The sequence below is a fragment of the Oncorhynchus masou genome, chromosome 13 (assembly GCF_036934945.1).
Source record: "Oncorhynchus masou masou isolate Uvic2021 chromosome 13, UVic_Omas_1.1, whole genome shotgun sequence".
NCBI lineage: Eukaryota > Metazoa > Chordata > Actinopteri > Salmoniformes > Salmonidae > Oncorhynchus > Oncorhynchus masou.
In genome coordinates, this window is record NC_088224.1 from 61,404,582 (window position 1) to 61,427,522 (window position 22,941).

General features: G+C 42.8%; 1 protein-coding gene across 4 annotated transcripts in view; it reads right to left on the reverse strand.

The window, feature by feature from the left end:
* The window catches only part of LOC135552774 (arf-GAP domain and FG repeat-containing protein 1-like), a 41,667-nt gene that overhangs the window by 15,462 nt on the left and 3,264 nt on the right, over positions 1–22,941 (reverse strand). For 2 of the 4 annotated variants that reach the window (XM_064984598.1, XM_064984597.1), the window contains exons 2-7: positions 14,881–14,974; positions 13,428–13,543; positions 12,527–12,689; positions 9,933–10,116; positions 7,624–7,734; positions 6,700–6,786 (exon numbers count right to left, since the gene is read on the reverse strand). In XM_064984598.1, the coding sequence (XP_064840670.1) occupies positions 6,700–6,786; positions 7,624–7,734; positions 9,933–10,116; positions 12,527–12,689; positions 13,428–13,543; positions 14,881–14,974 (755 nt within the window). The remainder of the gene's footprint in view (positions 1–6,699; positions 6,787–7,623; positions 7,735–9,932; positions 10,117–12,526; positions 12,690–13,427; positions 13,544–14,880; positions 14,975–22,941) is intronic. The other 2 variants (XM_064984599.1, XM_064984600.1) reach the window with 2 other exon arrangements.

Here is a 22,941-nt window from a genome sequence, read left to right on the forward strand (position 1 = left end):
TATTACTTCATTTTAGAATAAGGCTGTAAAGTAACAAAATGTGGAGAAAGGGAATGGGTCTGAATACTTTCCAAGGTTTTATACTCAGTGGTTGTTCAGTCATATTGTCTTTAGTCATGAAAAGACAGACTCTCGCTGTTTGGACACGGACAGATCCCATAGGTGTACTTCTCAGGGGGGAAACAATGCCAAAACCACTAAATCCTGACAAATAAATGACTAAAGTGGTTCCTCAATTAAACATTTTTACATTTGCTATGCTGTAATAAAGGCGTGACTTTTTTTTTCTTCCATTAGAACAGACTATGGTATTACTTATTATTTTTTAGTGTTGTACTGTTCCAAATGGGCAGAAAAATATTGTAATCTAACAGCAACTGATTGTCATGCTACAGTATCTCTTGCGCTTTTGACAATGATTTTACATGATGCCTAATTCATAAATGCCTAAAATAAAATCTGGAAAAAAATAAACATCCTTTTTTCAGGACCCTGTCTGTCAAAGATAATTAGTAAAAATCCAAATAACTTCACAGATCTTCATTGTAAAGGGTTTAAACACAGTTTCCCATGATAAACAATTAATGAACATGCACCTATGGAACGGTCGTTAAGACTAACAGCTTACAGACGGTAGGCAATTAAGGTCACTGTTATGAAAACTTAGGACACTAAAGAGGCGTTTCTACTGACTCTGAAAAACAACAAAAGAAACAATGCCCAGGTTTCCCTGCTCATCCACGTGAACGTGCCTTAGGCATGCTGCAAGGAGGGATGAGGACTGCAGATGTGGCCAGGCAATACATTTCAATGTCCGTACTGAGACGCCTAAGACGCGCTACAGGGAGATGGGGCGGCCAGCTGATCGTCCTCGCAGTGGCAGACCATGTGTAACACCTGCACAGGATCGGTACATCTGAACATCACACCTGTGGGATAGGAATAGGATGGCAACAACAACTGCCCGAGTTACACCAGGAATGCACAATCCCTCCATCAGTGCTCAGACTATCCGCAATAGGCTGAGAGAGGCTGCACTGAAGGCTTGTAGGCCTGTTGTAAGGCAGGTCCTCACCAGACATCACCAGCAACAAAATTGCCTATGGGCACAAAGCCACCGTCGCTGGACCAGACAGGACTGGCAAAAAGTTCTCTTCACTGACGAGTCGCGGTTTTGTCTCACCAGGGGTGATGGTTGGATTCGCATTTATCATTGAAGGAACGAGCGTTACACCGAGTTCTGTATTCTGGAGCGGGATCGATTTGGAGGGTCCGTCATGGTCTGGGGCGGTGTGTCACAGCATCATTGGACTGAGCTTGTTGTCATTGCAGGCAATCTTACAGGGAAGAAATCCTCCTCCCTCATGTGGTACCCTTCCTGCAGGCTCATCCTGACATGACCATCCAGCATGACAATGCCACCAGCCATACTGCTCGTTCTGTGCGTGATTTCCTGCAAGACAGGAATGCAGCGTTCTGCCATGGCCAGCAAAGAGCCCGGATCTCAATCCCATTGATCACGTCTGGGACCAGTTGAATTGGAGGGTGAGGGCTAGGGACATTCCCCGAGAAATGTCTGGGAACTTGCAGGTGCCTTGGTGGAAGAGTGGGCTAACATCTCAGAGCAAGAACTGGCAAATCTGGTGCAGTCCATGAGGAGGAGATGCACTGCAGTACTTAATACAGCTGGTGGCCACACCAGATACTGACTGTTACTTTCGATTTTGAACCCCCCCCCCCCTTTGTTCAGGGACATATGATTCCATTTCTGTTAGTCACATGTCTGTGGAACTTATTCAGTTTATGTCTCAGTTGCTAAATCTCATACAAATATTTACACATGTTAAGTTTGCTGAAAATAAACGCAGTTGACAGTGAGAACGTTTATTTATATCCACTAGGCTAATAAATAATACATGTTCCTTTCATTTATTTCATTAACCTATATCATGTTATTTCAAGTTATCCCTTTGGAGCGCATGCAAAAGTTGATTTGGAGTTGTTGAACGTGAGTGACAAAATATCACAATTTAAATTTTATTTATCCGTTATTTTACCAGATAAGTTGACTGAGAACACGTTCTCATTTGCAGCAATGACCTGGGGAATAGTGACAGGGGACAGGAGGGGGATGAAAGAGCCAATTGTAAACTGGGGATTATTAGGTGACCGTGATGGTTTGAGGGCCAGATTGGGAATTTAGCCAGGACACCGGAGTTAACACCCCTACTCTGAAGATAAGTGCCATGGGATCTTTAATGACCTCCGAGAGTCAGGACACCCGATTAACGTCCCATCCGAAAGAAAGCACCCTACACAGGGCAGTGTCCCCAATCACTGCCCTGGGGCATTGGGATGTTATTTTTAGACCAGATGAAAGAGTGCCTCCTACTGGCCCTCCAACACCACTTCCAGCAGCATCTGGTCTCCGATCCAGGAACTGACCAGGACCAACCCTGCTTAGCTTCAGAAGCAAGCCAGCAGTGGTATGCAGGGTGGTATGCTGCTGGCTAACAGTTCAATTTAAATGAACTGAATGATGAGGATGAACAAGAGGGTGATTGAATTTAGAACAATAGTGTAAGAATAGCTCTTCCTCTGCACACACAAAAAAAAAAAAAACATTTTTTGTTTTATTTTTTACTTTGCCAGAATAAGCTCTAACTGGACTGTAGCCTAATACTTACTAATTTTTATTTTACCTTTATTTAACTAGGCAAGTCAGTTAAGAACAAATTCTTATTTTCAATGACGGCCTAGGAACAGTGGGTTAACTGCCTGTTCAGGGGCAGAACGACAGATTTGTACTTTGTCAGCTCGGGGGTTTGAACGCTCTAACCACTAGGCTACCCTGCCGCCCCACTAAAACTGTTAAAGGTTTTTATTCTAAGAGAAACTAAGATGTTATATTCCATAATATATGTTTACTAAATATACGCAAGTGATGTCTGTTAAATTAACAAGCTGATGGCGCAGCCATATAGCCTCGGCTACTAAGCACAGATACATAATACATAAATAAAACACCTTTTCAAGACCTGAACTATTTAATTTGTGTTTTATTTATTACATTTTCTTGTGGAATGTTACCGAAAAGATAATAGAAAGAAACATCTGGTGGTATTGGTAGAGAATCAGGCGGAGAATGCAGTGTAGTTGCGTACTTACTGTACAGCGCATTAACGCTGTGGGCCAGGTGTAAATGGTTTAGCAGCCTTTCCAATCATTTGGAATACAAAAGAAGCCATCCACCCATGATGGGCTATCAGCAGGACAATAGACTCTTGCCAAGTTTAGGGTCTTTAAATGTATTAATGGGTGTTTGCGAGGCATGTCACTTCTCCCATCTGTTTTGCATAGCCCATCTCCCATCTCTTTTTCAAACCATATCTGGATGGATCCATAACAAATTACTATGGGAATAAATATCACTGAATGACAAAATTATTGGAATAATGTAGGAATAATGCAATTGAAGGCAACACATTGTTGCTTACTGAAACTCCCAAAGGCATCGAATTGTTATAATAGGATTTGAAGCAATGTGGCCAAATATTTCAGCACTGTTTTATTTTCACTGAATCTCCATTTGGATATTGGTTAGAACCTGAATGTTAGAATTATTTTGCTCTTCACTCGCAGTCACTTAGTAGCCTGGGCCTACTCCCGACCAGTCACTTAGTAGCCTGGGCCTACTCCCGACCAGTCACTTAGTAGCCTGGGCCTACTCCCGACCAGTCACTTAGTAGCCTGGGCCTACTCCCGACCAGTCACTTAGTAGCCTGGGCCTACTCCCGACCAGTCACTTAGTAGCCTGGGCCTACTCCCGACCAGTCACTTAGTAGCCTGGGCCTACTCCCGACCAGTCACTTAGTAGCCTGGGCCTACTCCCGACCAGTCACTTAGTAGCCTGGGCCTACTCCCGACCAGTCACTTAGTAGCCTAGGCCTACTCCCGACCAGTCACTTAGTAGCCTGGGCCTACTCCCGACCAGTCACGTTGTATAGCGGCACATTATCCTAACGGAAACCCTACCCTACATAGGCTAATGTAAAATGCATTTAAAACATTTCTTGGAATAGAAACACCATAATATTTATCAATTTAATTAAGCTAAATTTCTAACAGTATAAACAGCACAACAAATACAGTAATTAAGCATTTACAAACACATTTAACAATCCCATATAGTCTGTTCAAACAAAAAAAGTTAAGTCTTTAGTACAGCCAAGATTAAAAACAGTCAAATGCATTCAATCGCGAGAGCCAGCATGTTGCGGTTTATTCGTTGTTTAATTATTCAAGGCTCCCTTTGTTATTTAATTTTATAACTAAAAAGCGTGACTGTATTTAAAGACACGGATGACTTGTATGCTGTGTGATGACATGCACAAATGTATGGATGATTGATTGATATATATATATTGAAGTAGGCCTTTATGCCAAAAGGTAAGATACGTTAAGACAGCTACAGTAAACAGGACTGTGAAGCCTACAGTGCCATGTCATTTCAATAACCATTCCAATAAAAACCTTGAACCCACCTGTCCCTGACTTTTCCTAAATATGTGTATTTTACACACTAGCAGTAGGCCTACATTGAGATAAATACCATAAAACTTCCAGAGAATGTTATCCTCAATCTGCCATGAAGGTCTGCTGCACCATATGCATATTAACAGTAGAATAGCCGGGACCCGATGAGTTGACTACCAATAGCCGCCAGTCTAATAAATCAATGTAATATATACAATCACAAAGAAGTCCATTCATATTTTGTTTAGGGAGGTCATAAAAAACATGGTGCTAAGACAATTTATTTCTAAATAACAGAATAGCGTGTTTTAATATTTATTGATCTGTGCTATAGTAGCTGAGGCTATGGCGGCACCATGAAAATGAAATTAACTCGTTCATTTAGAAGACATCACATGCTTATATTCCCCAGGCTTTTACAATATGAATGATGGAATACAACAGAATAAAAACACAAAGGAGATTTTCCCCAAATGGGTATTTGCTGATTGTCATCCGTAGGCATGGAGCTGTGGTTATTCTAGGATTTTTTATTTTATTTTGAAGGAGAAACCATTGGAATATGCCCTTTCGGAAAGGGTATAGCAATCAAAACATCTGGTTTGCATGGACCTCTGTAGAATTATTTAGAAAAGTACGCAAGTGCCAACAAGCTTCAAAAAGACACCCTCAAAGGTTGTTGACAGTAAAATACTATGATGTCATTCACTCCAAAATGCCATACCATTCCGCAGCATCCTGCAAGCTGTGCTATTATACAACTTTTAAATGAGGACCCACTGAACCTGCTGGTTCTGAAAGGACCTGGAATTGATCTATTCTACACCAGGCATGAGCGCATCATCCCCAACCCGATAGCAATCTCACTCTACTCAACGAATCTTAAAGTCTGCGAAACACAGTGGAGGCTGGCTCGCAGCAGGGAGAGGTTAACCTTGCTCCGTTTTTATGTCAGAGCTACAGATGGTGTCCAGGTCAGCCAGAGCTGCGTATCTATCGGTGGGGACGCTAGTAGTGCCGCTGTCTCGGTCTATCGCCCCATTGGGCGTTCCTGCAGTGGAGGAGTTACTCTGGCTCTGGGAGGAGGAACTGAAGCATCCAAAGTCGACGCTTCGGGATTTGGGGAAGTGGTAAAAATGTGCTAAATTGCTATCGTTAGCTAGGCCTCCCCCGAGGAAGTGCTACCTGCGAGAGAGATAGAGATGACAGAGGAGTCATACAACAGGGGCCTGGGGGTGTGTGTGTTCCTGACTGTGCAGTGTAAATCTAGGGGGCTGGATTGAACACTGTGTGCTACTGGAGGCAGGCAGCATCAACAGAACACAGTTGTGTCATCTTTCATTTACAACAGCACTGTGCTTCGTCTGACCTGAAATCAATGGAAAGGACCTGCATTATACTGCCGAGTAGTATAACTGTCAGATCTAATGGAGTCAACGGTGTCAGATTTGAAATGAGCCCAACAGCACTCATGGTCCTTAGTCTGACTGTACCAAGAGCCACACAGTAACTTCAAGTGTGTTTGTAGGATGATCATAGCCTTTCTTAACAATCATCTTACCCTGAGGGTTAGTTAGGCACAGAGACTGAGGTTGGTCACTGTCTGACGAAACAGCGTGAGAGAGTTGAAGTAAAGGAAGAGAAGGAGCATCACTTCACTGAGAGTGGTTTGAGGGTAGAACCTGACAGTTGCTATGGAATAAGAAATCCTGTCTACTTTCCTGTCTGACAAATTAACACACCTACAGTAAATCACCGAATTGCCTACACTGTTACAAGATCTTAGTACAATACATAGGTGGAGAAATATCTTTAGATAAATAATCTCAAATCATTCTTAAAATGATCTTCCGCAGGATAAGAATTCCAGAGGCCAAGGTAATAATTGCCCATATTTTCTTTCCATAGCTGGCTGCAGTTTAGACTGCTTGACATCATGTTAGTTTGCACCAATGTCCTTGTACTTCTGGATATGAACAGGTCAGCAAACGTCAAAGAGCATACAACACACGCATCCACAGACAGACAGGCACACACACACCAATAGGAACAACCATAGACATTAATTTGGGAAAATCTTTAGAGCCTACCAGACAGACAGTGGGGAGAAAGGGCAGTTAGGTGTTAGCTAGAGGCTGAGCCCAGTGGAGGGAGAGAACTTACTGTGAGCACCTGCACCCGGGTGAGGGAGAGCACTGCCAGCGGTGGCAAACTCACCCACACTGCGGCTGGATGAGAGGGACGTGAACGCTTGCAGCCAAAACAGGAGGGGGGCGGAAGGGAAATGAGTACCAGAGAGACAGGGTGGGGGGAAAAAGAGAAAGAAATATAAACGAAAAAGGGGAAGAAAGTGTGTGAACATCACCCAAAAGCAAAATGAAATCATAACGGAGCGAATGGAGTCAGTGTTAAAGCGGAGGCCAGGTAGTGTGGTGGTCAGTGTGAGTGAGAGGAGAAGCCTTGAGAGAGGGGGGGTGCATCTCCATAGTCTAAAGTGGTTTCCTCTCATCATCTGCACAGATCTAGAAAACACATAGGCTAGTTGAAAGCAGACATGAGAGATAGAGGTCTAACTGTACATTTGTTAGATTCTTTCAGATCAGTGAGGATGAAAGAAAGGAGACAAGGAGAGGACACCACTGTAGAGTGTTGAGATGCACCCAAAGAGCAGTGCATTCCCATTCACCACCGTGTAGAAATCAAGAGGTTATCTGCAGACTGCAAGCATTAGTCTCCAACAGAGGGCAGTGTGGTACATTCAAAAGTAATTCCCTTGACTGTGGGTGGGGAAACTGGCCAGTGAGTGAGCGTATGTGGCTTGAGCAGCCAGCCAGCTAGCAAATACAGAGCCAATGAGACTGAAGAAATGAATGGAGCGGAGTGGAGCCATGGACCAGGACGGTGAGAAGTGAGTGACATAGACAAACAAACACATATGGAGATCTATGTCCTAACATAAACACAGACAAAACAGACATAAATCGCATGACGAGTAGCAGTGAGAGAACTGATGTGAGAGTGTAAGAGAGAGAAAAGGTGTGTGTGAGATAGAAACAGGTCACGACAGGTGAATGGAGCATGCTCTACCTGTATGTGAGGTCTGGAAGGGGGCTTGGGGTGCAGAGGGGAAAGCACCCGATGGACCCGCGCTCCCAAACGCATCAAAGTTAGCAAAGTCTGCATGTGCGTTCTGAGCAGCTGGAGGTTTGTAGGAGGGTCAGACACACAAAAAACAAAAAAAGACAAACAAAACAGGACACAATGAATGAGATGATTAATGGGATGCACATGACACATACTGCATTACAAATGGCACCCTCATCCTATAGCGCACTGCTTTTGACCAGAGCACACTGGTCTAAAGTAGTGCACTAAATAGGGTATAGGGTGCCATTTGGGATGATCCGACCGAAATGACACATTGAGAGATATGGAACTAAACTAGATGGAGCTAATGACAGACTGGCACCAGATGACAATGACAAACCAAAAACGGATGTGATGATGACAGGTTCACCTTCTCCTATAGGGCACCGCCCTGAACCTAAGCTCATGTTCCCTTCTAGTGTGTGTGGGTCGCTGTCTGGGTTCAACGTTAAACCCATTTTAAATCTAGCATATCTATTCATTTCACACTTTCTCATGGTCATGGCAATACTGAATGATAAAAATACAACATCAATCAAAGCAAAGTTGGTAGAACGCATAGAATTATTCATTTAATAGGATCTCTGTGGTAGAATATTTGAATTTGATTGGTAAAAGTAACAGTGTTGATTTGAAACCCATTTTATTTGTTTGCCATGGTGATTCTATTCATAAGAGTACAATTACATTTGAATAGAATGATATCAAAATTATAAAGAGCAACTTCAGTAGAATTTAGGATGTTTGGTTGACTGGCACCAATGTTGACTTAGAACTCAGACGTGCGACTTGCTTCTGCTATCTAGGATTATACTTTTTTTTTTTTATGAACTTCCAACACCCAGCGATTTCACCAGTCCATACCATGGATGGCACAGAGGCATCAATATCTTCCTGCAAGATTTCAAATTACATTAACAAAGGTAAGCAGCAAATACTGTATTCTTACCATAATGGTCAATTTAAGTTTAGATTCGACTTATTATTGTGTATTTCTCAAATTCCACACACACACACACACACATATATACATACATACATACATAATTGGTTTTTATTGCAACTTTAGGTGAGGTCCTCTGAGTCACTCAGAGATCTGGCATTGTGAGTGGTACTGGAAGTCCCAGTCCCGGCTACCACAACCAGCACCAGTCTGAGCAGGAGAAATAACATCTGCTCTACAAGCACATGGAGATTATACGCAAGGTGGAGATCTATAGGAAAGTCAGGATGGAGTACTACGAGGATGGAGTTTTACAAGTCCTTCTGATAAAGGGATGAAAGCCATCCGGGGAAGTTGTCTGCATAGGTGGGCTTCCTGTGAATCTCCTGATTTATTTTGTCGAAGTAGTAGAAAGATAAGAAAGGATTGCTAGGTATAGTACTTTTTGATAAGGATGTAGGTTATTGGCCACTTTTTTTATTTTTTTATTTTTTATTTTACTAGGCAAGTCAGTTAAGAACAAATTCTTATTTTCAATGACGGCCTAGGAACAGTGGGTTAACTGCCTGTTCAGGGGCAGAACGACAGATTTGTACCTTGTCAGCTCGGGGGTTTGAACTTGCAACCTTCCGGTTACTAGTCCAATGCTCTAACCACTAGGCTACCCTGCCGCCCCACTTAAAATAGGATTTAAAAAATATATATTAAGTATCAAATTGTAATGTGCCTTTTTTGAGTGAGTGTGTGTGTGTCTTTAAGCCTTGTGTGTGTGTGTGTGTGTGCTTACTTGGTGCTGCCTCTCTGCCCACACTACAGGAAGTTCGAACTTTATGGCTCTTTGAGGATGAGAAAACATGATCCTCTGAGCAAACACAAGCTAACAGCTTCACACTAGCCTCATTAGTAACCATGGAGACTGACGCCCCAGAGCCCTGTTAGACTTCTATAGTGTCTGGCGATGCTTTACATAGATGGACAACAGGCGGGAGGGGGGGGTTCCTGTCAAGGAGTAGTAAGAAAAAGTGATGGCCAATACTCTTGAAATTAAGAAAATGATAGTCTCTAAATCTTCTTCCACTACCATAAAACACTTTGGACAGCTGAAGAAAGCACCCAAATATTTTTCAGGAAAGTTACTTTTTATAATTCCATAAGTATGAGTGTATCGTTGACTATAAGTATCATTGACCATTTAAGTCTATCCCACTATGCAGTAAATGTAACCACCGTGCCTGGTGTTTTTCTGACTCAAGGTGTAGTGACCGCTCCAGGGACCGGTGCAGCTCATGACACTCCTCCTGCTTACCTGGGTGGCTGTTGAAATGTGCAAAGTTGGCAAAGTTGGCTGCCAAGCCTGCTGCGGTCTGCGAGTGGGACGGAGCGGCGAAAATGTCTCCGCCCAGGTCGCTGAGGAGGTCAAACTTCTTGTCGTGGAACTGCTGCTGCTGGCTCAGCTGGAGGGCCTGGGCCGCACGGCTCCCCACCGGAGACTGCAGAGACACAACAGGGCTGTGTTCATTAGGGCATGACATAGCAAACAGAATACAAAAACACGCATTTCTTATTGGACAGAAGTTCAGATGGAACTTCCCTGTTTCACTCCATTTTGTGCTAAACATGACTGTTACCTCACAGATATCTGCACTTCACACTGGTTATCTTGTTGAAAGCAACTCACAAAGAGATATGTTTAGACTACTAGAGCCAGAAGGGTTTCCTGAACACATGACCTGAAACAGCTTCTATATTAAGGCCATCAGACTTAAATAGCCATCACTAGCCAGCCTCCACCCAGAAACCTGCCCTGAACTTAGTCACTGTCACTAGCCAGCCACAACCAGGTTACTCAACCCTGCACCTTAAGAAGCTGCTGCCCTATGTACATAGACAAGGAATCACTAGTCACTTTAATAATGTTTGCATACTGTTTTACTCATTTCATATACAGTACCAGTCAAAGGTTTGGAAACACCTACTCATTCAAGGGTTTTTCTTTATTTTTAATATTTTCTACCTTGTAGAATAATGTATAATAATAATAAGAATCATGTAGTAGCAAAAAGTGTTAACAAATCAAAATACATTTTAGATTCTTCAAAGTAGCCACCCTTTGCCTTGATGACAGCTTTGCACATTCTTGGCATTCTTTCAACCAGCTTCACCTGGAATGCTTTTCCAACAGTCTTGAAGGAGTTCCCACATATGCTGAGCACCGGTTGGCTGCTTTTCCTTCACTCTGCGGTCCAACTCATCCCAAACCATCTCAATTGGGTTGAGGTCGGGTGATTGTGGAGGCCAGGTCATCTGATGCAGCACTCCATCACTCTCCTGCTTGGTTAAATAGCTCTTACACAGCCTGGAGGTGTGTTGGGTCAATCATTTGTTTTTCAACAGGACAATGACCTATCTGGTTTGCGCTTAGTGGGACTACGATTGCTGCAGAATGCTGTGGTAGTCATGTTGGTTAAGTGTGCCTTCAATTCTAAATAAATCACAGACAGTGTCACAAGCAAAGCCCCCCCACACCATCACACTTCCTCCTCCATGCTTCACGGTGGGAACTACACATGTGGAGATTATCTGTTCACCTACTCTGCGTCTCACAAAGACGTGGCGGTTGGAACCTCATCAGACCAAAAGGACAGATTTTCACCAGTCTAATGTCCATTGCTTGTGTTTCTTGGCCCATGCAAGTCTCTTCTTCTTATTGATGTCCTTTAGTAGTGGTTTCTCTGCAGCAATTCAACCATTGAAGGCCTGATTCACACAGTCTCCTCTGAACAGTTGATGTTGAGATGTGTCTGCTACTAGAACTCTGTGGGCTGCAATTTCTGAGGCTGGTGACTCTAATGAACTTATCCTGGGTCTTCCTTTCCTGTGCCAGTCCTCATGAGAGACAGTTTCATCATAGTGCTTGATGGTTTTTGCAACTATACTTGAAGAAATGTTTAAAGGGCTTGACATTTTTTGGATTGACTGACCTCCATGTCTTAAAGTAATGAAGGACTGTCATTTCTCTTTGCTATTTGAGCTGTTTTTGCCATAATATGGAGTTGGTCTTTTACCAAATAGGGCTATCTTCTGTATACCCCCCTACCTTGTCACAACACAACTGATTGGCTCAAACGCATTAAGAAGTAAAGAAATTCCACAAATGAACTTTTAACAAGGCACACCTGTTAATTGAAATGCATTCCAGGTGACTACTTCATTAAGCTGGTTGAGAGAATGCCAAGAGTGTGCAAAGCTGTCATCAATGCAAAGGGAGGCTACTTTGAAGGATCTCAAATATATTTTGATTTGTTTAACACTTTTTTGGTTATTACATGATTCTATTGTGTTATTTCATAGTTTTGATGTCTTCACTATTATTTATTCTACAATGTAGAAAATAGTACAATTAAAGAAAAACCTTGGAATGAGTAGGTGTGTCCAATCTTTTGACTGGTACTGTATATATAATGCCATCATACTCAACTATTGCTGTGTGTGTGTGTGATATATATATATATTATATATTATATATATATATATATATATATATATATATATAGATAGATATATATATATATATATATATATTATATATATTATACTATTCAACGTATTCTACAGATATACTAAATATTCTATCCACATACTGTCCATACATCACACATACTCCGGACTCCTAATATTTATATGTTTCTTAATTCCATTCCTTTACTTTTAGATGTGTGTGTATTGTTGTGAATGGTTAGATATTACTGCACTGTTGGAGCTAGGGACACAAGAATTCCACTACACCCACAATAACATATGCTAAATATGTGTATGTGATGAATACATTTGATTTGGTTATGGAAAAAGTTGTATGGCCTGTTATCAGCCAGCTGAGTAACCAGTATGTGTGTGTCCTACCTGACTGGGCGTGTGCTTGTTGAGGTGCAGGGTGGGGGCCGACTCCCCCAGCAGTGTTTTGAGGGGTCGGACTTCAGGAGTGCTGCTGGTGCTGCTGGCTGACGAGCCTGAGATTGAGGCATGGACCGAAGCCACCACTTTGGCCTGCTCCGGGGGAACAAACCTAATCAGAACAACAACGGTGTTCAATTGGTTACACAGCAACAGGGTTCAATTCAAATGGACTCCTATAACCCAGCATCTCAGAGTAAGAGTGATCTAGGATCATAATGAATCAGATTACATGGACAAGGGGGGACCTGATCCTAGATCAGCACTCCTACATACAGCTCCTGAACATTAAAACAGAAAATGTCTGTTTACTGTTGGCTGCTCCTGTGAGAACATTTATGCTGCATGGTACGAGCTGGTACGAGGTAGACGGCAAACTAGATCTCATTGTTTTCGATGAGAGCACAACGGGAAATGACGTCAGCCGCCATGGTAGACCGGACTTGCCGCAAGAGTTCAAATATTGCAAATTTTTCCATCTGTCATAGCGTTGTTTTCTACCGGATGTTGATTTGCACTTCGCTTACTGTAATCACCATCACCATAGCAACGCATACCGTCGGGATGGCTTGCTATTGCCGTTACCCTCTTGCTTTCTTGTCCTGCAATGCCGACTGGTATGACGGTTTTAACTAACGCATACAGTAACCTAGATATCATCCACTAAATACACATGTGTTGTTACTGATGCAAAGTGCCTTGCTGCTCGAGGGCCAACTGCAGTGAGCTGCCAGTCTCCAGGGCTTCCTCATGCAGTGAAGCGAGGTGCCCCAAATGGTGCCCTATTCCCTTTTTAGTGCACTCCTTTTGGCCAGAGCCCTATGGACTCTACTCTACAGCAGCCACTCACCATCTCTTCTTCTCGTATTTCTCCTGAAGGAACTCCTTGACTTTCTGGGGTTCTCTGAAGTCCGGTATGGAGGCCGTTCTGTCGTCGTAAAGCCCCAGCCATATCTGTTTGCATGACTAGAGAAGACAGACGAGAGAGGGGATGGACAGAAACAGCAGAAAAACATGTTTGGTGAAAAATGTAAGGTGAATAAAAGTCACAGGCTAATCAGAAGATGTGGTTCATCACCTTTAGAGAGGAAAAAGACAAACATGAAAAAAAGAGACAACCCTTCAACACCTCCAGGCAAAGACAGCAGCAGAATGTAGCACATTCAGGAACACTCTTGGGAGCCCGGAAATGGAGAGATCTACAACCAACTTGCCAAGTGCTAAGAGACGTTACAGTACACACAGACACCTAGGATTTTACAATTAGAAGCAGACAAACAGAACACATAATGAAACATAGACGGACGGCTGGACAGAGAGAGAAAGGAGACAGAGAGCGCGAGAGAAAGACAGGCACACACTATTTAAAAAAGTGGAGAGACAGCAGCAGACAGTAAAGTCAAGGCGGAAGATAACATGTCCTCCAAGGCTTGTGTCGGTGTTTCCAATAGGCCTAGAATATTCTTCTCACATAAAGCACCTGACACGCATAGCCTGCAGAATAACAACAAGGACAGGCTCAATTTTGTACCACTACCTCCCATATCATCTAGCAGAAGCGCATTACTCAAATTTGAAATCCGCAGCAGATTAAAGTGTGTGTGTGTGCGCGCGTCAGGACCAACGTGTGGAACGCATGAGAAAGCATCAGAGCACCATCTCCTGAAAGAGCTGCTGTGTCTGTTTTGCCGTGGCCACCCAGTCGGCACGCCACCACGCTATTCTCAGCAAACACACAAATCCCACTTTACAGGATTAGGGGAAACATCTGTGGAATGTCACCCAAAACTAAAAGGGGGAAAGATGAGGCCGACCATATAGGATTCTGGAACACAAAGTAAGGATTTCCATGATCTAGGGTTAGAATAAGTTTCAGGGCATTGAGGGCAAGGAGTCAGCCAGCCAGCGCTCCTTAGACTAATGTGAAACGATTTAAGAGGTGGAGCTACGAAATGTGGCCTAGCTTGGAGGACAATGAAAGTTGAATAGAAACATAGGCTACTAGCCTGGTTCCAGATCTGTTTGTGTGTCTGGCCATCACAATGGGCATAGAGGTCAGAAAGAGAGCATAAACAGATCTGGGACCAGGCTAGAAAAACACTTCATCATCATTATAAATGTATGGGTTTCTGCATTCTAGTCAGGGTGCTAAGAACTGGAAGAGCTGGACAGTGACAACAGGAAAAAAAAAAAAAAACTGTTTGCTTCCCTTTGGTTCCTAGTGAATACGACCCAGGCAGACATCAGCCATGATGACAACAGTCCTGGGAGGTCTGTGGGGTCTGGTCACCATGCCAGCCTACCTCATTGCCGTGTTTCTGGAGGAACTCGATTTCCTGTTGCGTGAAGGTCGTCATGGAGATGGACTTCACTCTGTGGGGTGGGTTCAGCCCTCGCCTGAGGACAGGAGAGGGAGGAGAGAAGAGAAGGGGGAAGAGGAGGGAGAAGAGGGTAGAGGTGAAAGAAGAGGAAGATGGGAGAGAAGAGGAATAGGAGGGGGGAGAGAACAGTGGAGAGAGGGAAAGAGGAGACAAAGAGGGAAGGGGGTTAATTAAATTGTAAAGCATCACACATGAAGAGCCCTCCCATTAAATAGGATCATAAGATCCAGATCCCTGTACCGACTCCTACTCAGACTGGAATGATTAATTAGGAACGTGCTGAGTTCTGCTGGGCTTATTACTGCAGAATCTGGGACAAGGACAGAGCAGAGACATCACTAGAGAGGAGGGCGAGAGAGAGGAGGGGGAGAGAGAGAGCAATTCTTCCCTTGTATAGCCTAACAAAACAGGGGGAGCGTGAGGGAGCGAGAAATTCTACCCTTGTATAGCTTAACAACACGGGTACTGAACCCTGGGTTGCCGTCACGACACACAAGACATAACTGTTAGTTCACTGAACTCAATCCTAAATGGTAGGCCTCAATCTAAGAATCAACACTTGTCTTTCAGTCTCATGCAAGGTTACTTATTAGGCAATGCTCGTTAAGTGACCTAGCTCTGCTACACTTGAAGGGAGTTAGCGTTAGCCTAGGTGTGTGTGTGTGTATATATATATATATTAGTGTGTGTGTGTGTGAGAGAGAGAACGAGTGTTTGATGAAAGTGTGTTGGCTTTTAAAGTATGTGTTTGCATTCCCTTGTGATGTGTGAGTGAGCCCGAGACATCAGGGAGGCTGGTTTCCTGCCTCCATTTCCTGTGCACTGCTCTGCTCCAGTGTGGGCGTGCGTGCCATTTCAAGAGAGGAGAAAAAAAAGTCTGCTGAGGAACAGCTGAAACTGTAACCCGTGTCACTCAGGTCACCTGAGCCTCAGCACTTGTGAAGACAATCTCATTAACATTTGCTCTAGACCAGTGGTTTTAAACTTGTGGTCCGGTCCGGGGTACTGCAGGTGGTCCGCAATTTTTTTATAGATGTTTTGTTTTTATGATTTTTTTCTTCTTCTAATAATAATACAATTTTACATTACTTTTCACAATGCAAAATGTTGAAATTAATAATAATAGGCCTGTTCACATTCACTGCTAAAAAGGACAACATTTGAATGCCACGATAATGTAAAAAATAATCTGCGATTGGTGGTCCTCGCACACACCTCGCCTAAAGAGTCTCCATGGAGACCTAAGATAGATCGACAAGCTGTAGAGAACTGGGAGGGAGAGAGCGATGCTGTGTAAGACTAGACTAAGGCAGATCTTCAATTATTCACTGCTCTTGTCTTTAGCCCTTTGTTGAAATGAAGGATGAGTTCCACCCAAATTCTAGAGAGCCTCAGTGTATGGCTATGGATCGCCCATCCATCTCCTTCCATCTTCAGTTCTATACAACACCACTCAATCAACTGACTGACTGGAGCCGTATTCAGAGAGCCCTGGTCAAAAGTAGTGACACTGGATTGGGAATAGGGTGTCATTTGGGACGCGACCCATATGTTTTGGGTTCAATTACTGACCTATTGCCAGACAATGACAAAGTAGGAAACAGGGGTAGTTGTCGACAATTAGTATTAGACTAGCATTCGACTAGAGCCAAGTAATAATTTAGCATTGCAGTTACATCAATGGTAAGGTGTATTCAGATATAGTATTCGGCTTAAAGGTTTGTTTGTTTTTCACAAATAGAGGTACTGACACATCATGGTCTCACACAGAGATTACAGTCAATCTATATCACAAACAGACCAGGTCTTATTCACCAGACACCAAATGAAAGTTAAAAACGCAGAGGGAGTAGCTGAACTTGAAAAATGCTTGTTTTCCACTGCAAACTGTTTTTCTAAGGTGTGCAGTGCACTAATGAATGTGACCCAGACCAATACATGGATTAGATTCAGCCTGTTAGATCATTCCGACCGTGTTCATGCTGGCACAAAGTAGAGCACACCAGAAAGTGTAGTTGTGGCTACTAGTGTGGGGAACATTTGACTTTTCAACCTTTTCTCGCTCTACTCAGACTGGCCAGTTATCCAACCATGAGGGTGAAGTGAGTGTTTGTGTGTGACTCTCTCTCTCTTTCTGTGTGTGTGTCTCTGTCTGTCTGTGTGTCTGTGAGTGTGTGTCTCGCTCTGTGTGTGTGTGTGTGTGTGTGTGTGTGTCTCGCTCGCTCGCTGTGTGTGTGTGGGGGGGGGGAGCCTGGGGCACGTGAATGATCAGTTCAGTCTCATGAGGAGGAAAGTAGGTCAGATACTGGGAGAGAGTTCCAAACCCCTTCAGCTCTGAAATAGGATGGCATCCCACCGCAATTGAACAATTATGACACTTTTTAATCCCTCTGCGAGTGTGTGTGTGTGTGGTTACAGTGAAACGTTTGATTTGCATACCCACTATTTTGTCTCTCTCTCTCTGACAAACACACACAGTATGTGTAAAGAGCTGAAACACCCAGCAGGGGAGTGTGTCATTAACACACGGAGGGGACGAGTTAATAACTACTCAAATCAGTTAGCCTAACTAACTGGCCTAGTTACCTACTCAAACCAAAAACCAACTATTAATCTTGAGCCAAATCAAAAGGCATTAAGATCAACAGAAGGAACAACCGCCACTATCAAGCATCAGTCTTATGAATGAGTGTTGAAATAGTTTTGCAGGTTGAAGTTGACCTTTGACCCAGAGGGTCTTTAAGGTAGGTTCCTGTAGAAGGGAAGGGGGGCTGGTCAACAAAGTAAGTGCCTGTGGTTAACAAGAGACAGAGCTCAGGAGGAGGATGGGCGTGGAACTGCTCACATTTCCCTCACATTCCTTTAGCTTCTCTTTATCCTCTCCTGAGATCCATCCATCAGGGTGTGGGAAGGACAGACACGGCAGCAGCACTAAGAGCTATCCTATCAATAATACAAGCACCTCCTTAAATTATAGGCCTAAACCAGAAGCTTGTAATACTATCATTAGCATATGTCAGGAAGCTCCAACCATACAACACAAGAGCATCAAAGAACACAATGGGCAAGTTTCCCAGACCGAGATTAACTTCTTATGGTTGGGGGGCAGTATTGAGTAGCTTGGATGAATAAGGTGCCCAGAGTAAACTGCCTGCTACTCAGGCCCAGAAGCAAAAATATGTATATTATTAGTAGATTTTGATAGAAAACACTGAAGTTTCTAAAACTGTTTGAATGATATCTGTGAGTATAACATAACTCACATGGCAGGCAAAAACCTGAGAAAAAATCCAACCAGGAAGTGGGAAATCTGAGGTTTGTAGTTTTTCAACTCTTTGCCTATTCAAGATAGTGCAATCGGCCCAAATTTACACTTCCTAAGGCTTCCACTAGATGTCAACAGTCTTTAGAACCTTGTTTGAGGCTTCTACTGTGAAGGAGAGAATGAGAGCTGTTTCAACCAGAGGTCTGGTAGAAGGCCATGAGCGCAGTCAGGTGCGCGTCCGTGAGAGTAAGCTGCGTTCCATTGCATTTATAAAGACAAAGTAATTCTCCGGTTGAAACATTATTGAAGATGTATGTTAAAAACATCCTAAAGATTGATTCTATACATCGTTTGACATGTTTCTACGAACTGTAATGGAACTTTTTGACTTTTCATCTGGCCTGCGCGTCGTGAATATTGATTTGTGAACTAAACAGGCGAACAGAAAGGAGGTATTTGGACATAAATGATGGACTTTATAGAACAAAACAAACATTTATTGTGGAACTGGGAGTGCATTCTGATGAAGATCATCAAAGGTAAGTGAATAGTTATAATGCTATTTCTGACTTCTGTTGACTCTACAACATGGCAGGTATCTGTATGGCTTGTTTTTGTGTCTGAGTGCTGTACTCAGATTATTGCATGGTGTGCTTTTTCCTTAAAGTTAAAAAAAAAAATCTGACACAGTGGTTGCATTAAGGAGAAGTTTATCTAAAGTTCCATGCAAAACACTTGTATCTTTTATCAATGTTTATTATGAGTATTTCTGTAAATTGATGTGGCTCTCTGCAAATCACGGGATGTTTTGGAAGCAAAACATTACTGAACATAACGCGCCAATGTAAACTCAGATTTTTGGATATAAATATGAAATTTATCAAACAAAACATACATGTATTGTGTAACATGTAGCCCTATGAGTGTTATCTGATGAAGACCATCAAAGGTTAGCGATTCATTTGATCTCTATTTCTGCTTTTTGTGACTCCTCTCTTTGGCTGGAAAAATGGCTGTGTTTTTCTGTGACTAGGTACTGATCTAACAATTGTTTGGTGTGTTTTCGTCGTAAAGCCATTTTGAAATCGGACACTGTGTGGGATTAACAACAAGTTTATCTTTAAAATGGTGTAAAATACTTGTATGTTTGAGGAATTTTAATTATGAGATTTCTGTTGTTTGAATTTGGTGCCCTGCACTTTCACTGGCTGTTGTCATATTGATCCCGTTAGCGGGATCTCAGACGTACAAAGTTAAACCTACTCCTGGACTTAAAAGCATGCTCATACAGAGTCCACCCTTAAAAATACTAATCTGGGTGTGGGAAATTGTCCCACGTAAAGTAATTTGATGTCTCTCAGCCAGCGCTAACTTCCTCTACCCTTCCTGGGAAGCAAAGTGAGAGAAGAAGTCAATTCACAACTTCCTGCACTTTTCCACTTCCTGTTTAACCACCCTGCTGTTGCGAAACAGGGCCAATGGGCCATGCCACCACTTCCCCACACTAGAATCACACCAGGCTTCCTGCATACATAGAGTACCACGAGGTAGACAGCAAAACAGTCCTTTCCCCTGCCTCCCACACATCTCTCTATCTCAGCAACATGACAGTCGCTAGGTCCTGTCAAGAAAGATTTGCATAAGCCTCAGTTTAACTTCATAAGTGAAATGGATAGCCTGATCGGCAGAAAGGAGGATAGGTTAGATGAGGTCATTGTTCTGCTGGGAAACCAAATCCAATCCCACTAGTTTTAAAGATGGACCAGCTAGCTATTGTGTTATTTCATTGGAACAAGGTATAGACCACTAGCTAGACAACACATTAATAACCTACCTGAAATGGCTAGCCTATAGGCCTATGTTTGGTAGGTAGGTAAGACTAGGTAGCATACACTTTACAGTTTTGACTATGTGGCCTGTGTGTCTGAGATTAGAAAATAACTAAATTATCCCCCATCACAAAATGTAATACCAGAGCACAAGTGTGAAAATCACAGTGTAATCCCTGCAGAACTATTAGAGAGATGAGACGGAAGGGCCAAACTATGTCCATCTGCAAACAATGATTCTAACAGTGTTGTCAGTTGAAGTGCACGTGAGTGCACAAACACCTTAGGTGCCAGAACAAAGACATTATAAACACAGCCCACCCAGATAGACTCAACCTAATGATGCAAGTACGTACCAAAAACAGTTCCAATGTGTGTAATAAGAGAAAGGGGCTACTGTCCAACATTAGGGTGCAAGAACAATTCTGACAGGGCAAACCCAACATGGAGACAGGGGCACCTTAAAACCAGACTGGGAAGCAGCTAACATGCTGGACTACACTGGGCACACGTTGATTTTGAACATCCACAACAGATGCAATCTGGATACGTACGTTGAAAGGTCAGGTCCAAACACATGAACCACTCATGGACATTTAGCTAGCTAGCTTAGCTTATTTGTCCTGGGTTATAAAGATTGGGTTGTTATTTTACTGGATCTTTGTAGAATTTTGACCCATTTTGAGTCACACAAAATTGTTTGTGTTTCCTACTCTGACAATGAATCCACAGATAAAAGGGGAAACCCAGTTAGTTTCTAGTAATCTCTCCTCCTGTAGTAGTAGTTGTAGTAGTAGCAGAATCAGTAGTAGCAGTAGTAAGTAGCAACAGAATCAGTAGTAGCAGTAGCAGAATCAGTAGTAGCAGAATCAGTAGTAGCAGTAGTAGCAGTAGTAACAGTGGTAGTAGTAGCAGCAGCAGAATCAATAGTAGTAGCAGTAGTAAGTAGCATAAGTAGTAGTAGCAGAATCAGTAGTAGTATTAGTAGCAGAATCAGTAGTAGTAGTATTAGTAGCAGAATCAGTAGTAGCAGTAGTAAGTAGCAGCAGAATCAGTAGTAGCAGTAGCAGAATCAGTAGTAGTAGTAGCAGAATCAGTAGTAAGTAACAGTAGTAGTAGTAGCAGCAGCAGAATCAGTAGTAGTATTATTAGTAGCAGAATCAGTAGTAGCAGAATCAGTAGTAGCAGAATCAGTAGTAGCAGTAGCAGAATCAGTAGCAGTAGTAGCAGAATTAGTAGCAGCAGTAGTAACAGTGGTAGTAGTAGCAGCAGCAGAATCAGTAGTAGTAGTATTAGTAGCAGAATCAATAGTAGTAGCAGTAGTAAGTAGCAGAAGTAGTAGTAGCAGAATCAGTAGTAGTATTAGTAGCAGAATCAGTAGTAGTAGTATTAGTAGCAGAAGCAGTAGTAAGTAGCAGCAGTATCAGTAGTAGCAGTAGTAAGTAGCAGTAGAATCAGTAGTAGCAGTAGCAGAATCAGTAGTAGCAGTAGCAGAATCAGTAGTAAGTAACAGTAGTAGTAGTAGCAGCAGCAGAATCAGTAGTAGTATTATTAGTAGCAGAATCAGTAGCAGAAGTAGCAGAATCAGTAGTAGTAGCAGTAGTAAGTAGCAGAAGTAGTAGTAGTAGCAGAATCAGTAGTAGTAGTATTAGTAGCAGAATCAGTAGTAGTAGTAGTATTATTCTTTGGACTTTATATGGCAGTTGGAAACCAACTTTAAGGTGCATTACTACCACCAACTGGCCTGGAGTGTGGACCTCAGTTCAGATTTCAATCACCCACTTGGGTATATGCTCCTAAAAACCAATGAGGAAATGGGAAAGGCTGGACTTGCAGTGCATCAAGCATCAAAAATAGAGCCAAGTTCTATTTTAGCGCCTGGCTACACAGACGCTCTTTAACACGCGCAAGCAGTTTAGATGAAATGATTGAATAACATTGTATGTGCACATTCATTTTGCAATGCTTGCGAATGCAACGCAGGCGGTGTGGTCAGCATATAGGTCAGTCTCAATTCCCACCTCTTAATGGAGCTATTAAGGTCTTAATAGAGTAAGGGAGGGCCACACACTTCCCCTTTTCTGCCACTATTAAGCTAACCATTATCTACTAATGGACCATGACAGGTTGACCTCAGTGAGGCATTGAAGAAGGAAAGCGAAGCCCGGCGTCTCACTGGGCAGCATTGATGAAGTAATCAGGACATTACAATGAACATCTTATTGAATTAATAACCAATGTGGTTGTGTTTCTTTCTGAAGGTTACACAAGTGTCTCCACAGAGGGCACGGCAAACAGTGGTGGGCTTGTGTCCTCAGGGTGAGGCTGGTGCTCAGGAACTTGTGTCAAGACACTACAGAGACCGAGGGAGGTATTGGTTGCTAACCTAGTTCTGCAGTGTAGCCTATGCAAACTGGGTGCAATTAAGTTCAGCAGAAGGCTACAGCAAGCCTCATACACAAACTATGATGCTAGAGAAGAATCTGCAAATGTACTGACTAGCACAACATGGGTGGTTTTAAGCCTAACTGTGTAAGCAAGAGAAAAAACTGAAATCCCCCCCAAAAGACCTGAGAGGAAAACTGTTCTGCAAGTGATTATGAAAATATTAGCATAATGACATCATATAGATCTACTGCAGAATATTATAGGCTAGCAAAGCAGGGAGCGCTGGGTTCATTTTCATCTCATTTGTATGTCAGCAGGAATTATTTCAATGATGAAAAAAGCAAACAAGCTTGCTGCTGTTGAAGACACCGGATGATCTTCAACCTAGCTGCAAACCAGGAAATGGTGAACAGTACACCAGTGATGTCCTCTGTTTAAGATATGTAACAGGTTGTTCTTTACCATGCATGCAACCACCAGGCATTGTCAGATTCTGAACAA